Consider the following 7,182-nt stretch of genomic DNA (forward strand, 5'->3'; position numbering starts at 1 on the left):
ATAATTTAGTCTTATTTAACAGAATAAGATATCTATTATGATAATTGAATTTTTTTAAAATTTATTGAATTTAAAAATATTTATGAAATATATTTAAAATTTTTCTTTTAATAATGAGCTTAAAACTATGGATATTGAATTGGCAGAAGTATTGATTTTTCTAAAAGATTGATTTTTTTTTATGACTAAAGAATTGACTGACAAAAATATTGAATGAACATTATTTTTAACATTTAATAGCAAAGATATTATTTTTTTTGTTTTAAAAATTTAGAATATTAATTAATATTTTTTAAACTGTAATTATAAAATTATTTTAATTTTTTATTGAATTATATTATTAATATTCTTTTATCAGAAATTCTAGTGCACTTAAGATATAAATTATTATGTTTTAACAATCACTTGTACCAAAAAGAATAAAACAGAGTGAGATATATAAAGCCTCCCCTTTCCCGCCACTACGGGGTGAGTGAGTGTGGCGCCTCTTCTTCGCAGCATCAATACTTTCGAAGGTCGAAGGCACAGATAGGAACGAAGGATGTTGTGGGTTGACAAGTATCGTCCCAAAACCCTCGACCATGTCATGGTCCACTCCGACATCGCTCACAATCTCAAAAAATTGGTGCTCCTCTCTCTCTCTTTCTTCCTCATTCTCTAATCAACCTCTTTTTGTTCTTTCCCCCCCCCCCCCCCCCTTAATTTTGATTTTAATTTTTCTCTCGGTTGTGTGATTTTGTTGTTGTAGGTGACGGAACAGGATTGCCCCCATTTACTCTTCTATGGCCCATCTGGCGCTGGCAAAAAAACCCTAATCATGGCTCTTCTACGCCAAATGTTCGGACCCGGTGCCGAAAAGGTTCACTTTTCATTTATCCTTTTATTTTCGTTTTCCTATTTCTTTTGAGTGTGTTTGTCTCAGTGGAGAAACGAAAAACCAAAGGAGTGTATTTTAGTAATGTAGTTTATTTTTGGTTTATTTTGTTCTTGGTTCCCTCATTTTGATTCCTTTTCAAATTGGCTCTGTTGGTATTACAGGTGAAGGTGGAAAATAGGACGTGGAAAGTGGATGTAAGCTTCTTCGATCTTTATGTTTGTTGTGACTTATCAGAAATCTTCCCATGCTATTATGGGAGTTGAGATTTTTATGATTTCAATGGTTCCCTTTTGTAATTCAGTGGCTGCCAGTTGCTATGCGGTTCTGGCACCTTGTTTGATTGGAAGGGTGCCGGAGAAACCTTCTTCATATCAACATATCGTGTCACATATGTTTTTACAATGACTTTTATTGGAAAAAAAAGAAATGTTTTGTTGTGTGTGACAAATAACTATTTTAACACATGACTTCAAAAATGATGAATGCCTTCATTATATCACACGAAAACATTTGTTGAGATTTACTTTTGTTTAGAAATATCACATGCTCTTCTTATAGGAGTCTTACGCGTTCAACTTTATATTATTGTCTGTGGTGTGGAACCGAGGCGCTAGTTTGAATTGTGCAGAAAGATGGGTTTTTTATGTAGAGTAAAATGAATCTTTGTTATTTTATTTTACTTATTTGTTTTTATTTTGAAGTGCTTGGGAATTGGTTTCAGGCTGGAAGTAGATCAATTGATTTAGAGCTGACAACATTATCAAGTGCTAATCACATTGAAATGAGTCCAAGTGACGCAGGCTTTCAGGATAGATACATTGTTCAAGAAATAATCAAAGAAATGGCTAAGAATAGACCCATTGATACCAAGGGGAAGAAAGGATTTAAAGGTAACTGGCAGTCTTTGTTGTAAACCTTTACACTAGTGTTTTTTAAGCAAACAAAAAGGCGCCTCTGGTCCTCTGCATGGTTAACAACTTTGGTGGGTTTTGCACATCTGAATGCTATCTTTCATTTCTTTTCTGTGTTCTAGATCACTGTCTCTTGAATTGTGTAGATTTCTGTTTGGTCTGGTAGTGTCTAATTTACTTGTGCAATGTGTTCCTATCCACCTTCACGGTGAATATTCACCTATACTGTTTTTATTTTCTTGACTTTGATGTTTGTTTTTATTCTGTATCAGTACTAGTGCTCAATGATGTTGACAAGCTCTCTAGAGAAGCCCAACATTCTCTCCGCAGAACGATGGAGAAATACAGTGCTTATTGCAGATTAATTATGTGTTGCAATAGTTCTTCAAGAGTCACAGAAGCAATCCGCTCTCGTTGTCTAAATGTCCGGATAAATGCACCAAGTGAAGAACAGGTAATTAAATTTTTAACATATACTATAGTGGCTAAGGAAAGTAAAGGAATCTGTTTCCTTTGCGTGTGTTTAAGTTTCTTTAGAAATAGCACTTTTCCAGCATTGAGAGACAATGATTGTTCTCTGGTTGTGAGTGCGGTTTCATTGTTTTTCAATTTATTATTTTGCTTGTTGGTCAGTTCCAAAGATTAATGAATAATCATGATCTACCAAGTCACTTGTTCTTGTTGCACACATTATGGTAGATTAGTTGGCAAGGAATTTTGATTTTTATATTATAGATCATAGAATGCTTCTGTAACTACAATGAAGTCAGCAACATTAAGTCTGAAACTTTGGTGGTAAATTCTCCCCTACAAATTTACACATGCTTAATTATCATATAATGCAAAAATTTTCTTTAGTAATCATTATGATCATGCCAGACGCTTCCTTGAAAACTTAAAGAGGCTTGGATTACCTATAACTATGTTGTTTATCTGAGATTTTTTTCCTTTTTTTGTTCCTTGTCACTTTAAAGGGTATGCCAAAGGCATTCAAAGGCTTCCAGGCTTTATGATAATATGCAACAGATTGGTATCCACCAAAGATACCATGTCAATGGATGGACATTGTGATATATGATATATATTGATCTTGTTTAGCTTACCCATTCTCTGACTTGAATATTCATCTATATTTAATCTTTGGAATCTATATGGCAGATTATTGAAGTTTTAGAATTCATTGGAAAGAAAGAAGGGCTGCAACTTCCCCCTGATTTTGCTGCTCGCATTGCAGAGAAATCAAATCGGAATTTAAGGAGGGCCATATTGTCATTTGAGACTTGTCGTGTCCAGCAGTAAGCTCCATAAGCTTCCAATTCATTAGTGGATGCATAATCTAAAATTTTTCTCCTTTTCAAAGCTTTGCTTTAAGGGGCAACTAGTCAACTACTGACAGCCATCTCTTTTGTGTATTGTTGCATATGTTACTTGCAGGTATCCTTTTACTAACAAACAAACAATTCCTCCAATGGACTGGGAGGAATATATTTCTGAAATTGCATCTGACATAATGAAGGAACAGAGCCCAAAAAGGTTTGCTTTTGATACAGTTTATTTTGTCTGATCTTTCATGATAAATTGAGTGCTTTTGTTGAACCTTGAAATTCCTCAGGTTTGTGGATCACCTACCCAACTGTGTGGTCTACTAATTTCATGTTTTACTTTTATTCAGTTACTTATTTAGTTATCTGAGGGGCTTATGCTGTGTGCTGCAATGCATTTTAATCTCTCCCTCTGGCTTGTATACCCTAGGTTGTTTCAAGTTCGAGGGAAGCTGTATGAGCTGCTAATCAATTGCATTCCTCCAGAGATCATTTTGAAGGTAAATGTGTTCCCTTACAATGTCCCCCTTGTAAGTTTTTTCTTTAATACTTGACTTTGATATTGTTATATTTGTTGGTACAGAGGCTTCTATATGAGCTACTGAGGAAACTGGATGCAGAACTAAAGCACGAAGTATGTCATTGGGCTGCATATTATGTAAGTACTTTTTTGGTATTTTATTTTATATCAGCAGCTTGAATTGATATGGTAATGTATATTACCCAAGTTCAGGCATACTTTATTTATTTTCCCTAATTTGTTAACTTAGGCAATGATTTGTCTTTGTATGGTTCTGATGTACTTAGGTGTATAAGCATTTGTCTAATATCTGCTTATATGTTTTTCCCACATTGTATATATTCCTCATTAATCATTAGCTTGGAACTAGCTATATTAATGGTTGAAGATTTTGTCTAGTCACTTTCCCTTATTTTTTGCGGTGGTTCCTAATTCATTTTTCACTTTGAACCAGGAACATAGGATGCGTCAAGGACAGAAGGCGATTTTTCACATTGAAGGTACGTTGTCCTGATTGTATGTGGTAGTTAGATTGACAGTAACACCTTGTGCTGACTGACCATTGTGAATTCATTTACCCTGTTTATATTTATTTTGAGAACTCAACCAGTGCATATAAATATTTATATTTTATATTTAAAGCAATGTCTTTATACAAAGTGAATATAAATTGTGATACGGGCATGGCCTATACAACAAATTGCTTGCTGACTACCTTTTTCTGTTCTTTTGTATTTTATATGTTTACATTGGCAGCATTTGTGGCTAAGTTCATGAGCATTTATAAATCCTTCCTCATCGCAACATTTGGCTGAAGATCAGATGATGCTTTGCTTTTCCATGCAACATGTTAAATGAATTATGTAGTGGAAATGAATTCATACCTATTTGAGTTTTCTAGTGCTGTCTACTTAAGGTTTCTCATCATGTATGTTACTGCAGTTTTGACAGGATTCTGATGTTTTGGTCTGTAAAGGTGTTGTTTAATTAAATATTCGTAGGCTTTGGATGATGCATGGTGTCCCCCGCCTCTTTCCCCTCTCCATCCCCGTTATCTCCAGTTGGAAGCGAACTAATAACACTGCTTTTACCCATTCTAAACTGAAATTTTTTATTTTTATAACCCAACTGACCCGATCCACTCAACTTATTTTTTTATTCTTTTGGTTAAAGCTGGTTTCGGCAAGTGAGCTTTTGCTGCACACTCCTTAACAATAACAATTAGTACATTTTTAACACAAACGACTATTGACCCAAAAAAAAAAAAAAACGCAAACGATTCATCATACCGAAAATTTTATTTATAGAATACAAAAAATTAAATGTCTCAATCTGGTTATAAAATATCATGCAGGTTGTACATAATAATTACCTTTATAAAATACTTCATACTCAAATATTTTAGTGCTTTAAACAAGTATAAAAGAAGGTGCTTATGACATATCTTTAAAATATATATTGTGTTATTTAATTATATCTGTTTTAACTACGTGTATTTGTATCCATGATGCACAAGAGTACTGACATGTTGTCTAACTTCTATATTATTAAGATTTTTGATACAATAGATCTGCTATTAATTTCTGATACAATATCACTTGTTATGTATGATATAAATGAAAAAAAAGTGATAGAAAGAAGAAAAACACATAATTAATGTAGTTTAATTAATATGACTTATGTTGAAAATTTTTTATTACTATAATTTATGAATACAAGATACTACATTTACAAAATAGAGATATTTTTAGTTTTTAAATTCACAGACATACTATAATTTATCGTAATAATTCATAACTCTTTGTTACAATAATAACAACTGAGATTCAAGATATAAAAAAGAAAATCAAGTTATACATAAACTTAAGTTATTACAACAACCCTTTATTTATAATAAGTCTTAAAATGACCAGTAATATAATTATATAATATATATATATATATATATATATATAATATTTGTTAATGTACTTAAATAAATTTTATTTGTTAATTAAACTTTATTGACGTTGAAATCACGTCTTATGAAAGGTAAAAACTTTCTAAATATATTTATCATAAATGGAGTTTACTCGACTAAAAAATAATCTGTATCCAATCACCATGTTTCATGACTTAACCTCAGTTGATTTCAATCATTGATCACTTGATATTTAATTGAAAATTGAGTGCAAAAATGTTGACGTGGGAGAACTTCCATTAACGGTGTCTTTTCGATTTTTGTCACTCTTAATAGTAATGGGCTTAGGGTTATTTTTGCACCCACCTTTTTTTAACTTCTCACACCATTTTTTTTTAATATTTATTTTTAAAAAATCCTATTTTAAAAAAAATAATCTAAAATCTGAAACTTGCTTCTTTTATGAAAGTTTTTCGTCACCTCCATCTGCTATGCCTCTCCATTGTGATTCATATTGAGATAGTGATTCACAACATTGCTCGTTGAAGTACCTTTTTTACTCAGTTTGCTTATGAATTTGATGTTATTTCACGTATAAAATTGGCATAAAAAAGGTAAGGATACTCACGGTCAAAGTCTTCCGAAAATTAACTTTCAAGAAGCATGTTAAATTAACCAAGTTTTAAAATTTATTTTTTAGAGTAGATATATGACACTTCTGAAAATTAAATTCTTAAAGCATGTTAAATTTGTTAAAATATGTAAACAAAGTCACACATTGACTAAAATTGGAGAAGATAAGAGCATATAAATATGGTAGATCTCTATTAGTATGAAGTATTTTGAACAATGTTTAAAAATAAAATCATGAGGACTTAAGTCCAAAGTGGACAATATTATACTAGGATGGAGATGCACTAAAAAGTCCATGCCTAAAGTGGTACAATATTATACTTTTGGTTTAAGAGTCTAATCTTGATTCATTTTTTTCTTGTAGTTTTACTCATTAATTAATATTCATTTTTATAAATTTTATTCCTATTATATATATATATATATATATATTATTTATTAGAATATTATTCTAATTATATTGATATAAATTATACATATATATACATTACATAATACAATATTCTAAAAAGGAAAATTAGAATTAAAAAAAAAGCAAAAATTTAATTTATTTTTTTAAAGAAAGAACAAAATGTTTGTTATGCTTAGAGAAATCATAATATAAAAAAAATTAATAAAAAAATTAATTAAATAGGTAATAAACTTAGATAAAATATCAAACAGTAATGTTAGTATAAAAATAATGATTGAATTGCACAAATAAAATGAGTTGACCATTGATATATTATTATCACTAAATTTTTTTTTTTAAAAAGTAATAAAAAAATTAGTTTAAATGGTTTTAGTCACTGTATAAGAATTTTTTTATAATATATTTTTTATAGATAAAAAATTGTATATAAAATTTTAAACAAAAATTTATTTTTAATTTTATCTTTACCATGATGATAAAATACATGTATTATAGAGGTGTCATATATTAAGTTATTAATAGATGAAGATATAATTTAGTTGTTACCATATGATTGCAATGGTGTAAATCCAATTGTTCACATCTCTTCATGGTAGTATTTGAGTTT

At 30.5% G+C, this 7,182-nt stretch overlaps 1 protein-coding gene across 1 annotated transcript; it reads left to right on the forward strand.

Moving 5' to 3' along the window:
* The first annotated feature begins 403 nt into the window (after positions 1 to 403).
* Positions 404 to 4,684, forward strand: LOC113867339 (replication factor C subunit 3). The gene is made up of 11 exons (XM_027502603.1): positions 404 to 625; positions 749 to 859; positions 1,039 to 1,071; positions 1,599 to 1,767; positions 2,061 to 2,242; positions 2,947 to 3,083; positions 3,223 to 3,321; positions 3,541 to 3,610; positions 3,694 to 3,768; positions 4,085 to 4,130; positions 4,387 to 4,684. Exons 1-11 carry the CDS (start codon positions 542 to 544, stop codon positions 4,443 to 4,445), a joined length of 1,065 nt encoding a protein of 354 aa, XP_027358404.1. The 5' UTR covers positions 404 to 541; the 3' UTR covers positions 4,446 to 4,684.
* Positions 4,685 to 7,182: the final 2,498 nt, after the last annotated feature.

Source organism: Abrus precatorius, unplaced genomic scaffold (assembly GCF_003935025.1).
Source record: "Abrus precatorius isolate BTA unplaced genomic scaffold, Abrus_2018 Scaffold5, whole genome shotgun sequence".
Classification (NCBI taxonomy): Eukaryota; Viridiplantae; Streptophyta; class Magnoliopsida; order Fabales; family Fabaceae; genus Abrus; species Abrus precatorius.

Coding starts and splice junctions, on each gene's coding strand:
- LOC113867339 (XM_027502603.1), top strand. CDS start 542: ATGTTGTGGGTTGACAAGTATCGTCCCAAAACCCTCGACCATGTCATG. Junction 1,072..1,598: donor ATAGGACGTGGAAAGTGGAT/GTAAGCTTCTTC, acceptor AATTGGTTTCAG/GCTGGAAGTAGATCAATTGA. Junction 3,611..3,693: donor CTCCAGAGATCATTTTGAAG/GTAAATGTGTTC, acceptor TTGTTGGTACAG/AGGCTTCTATATGAGCTACT.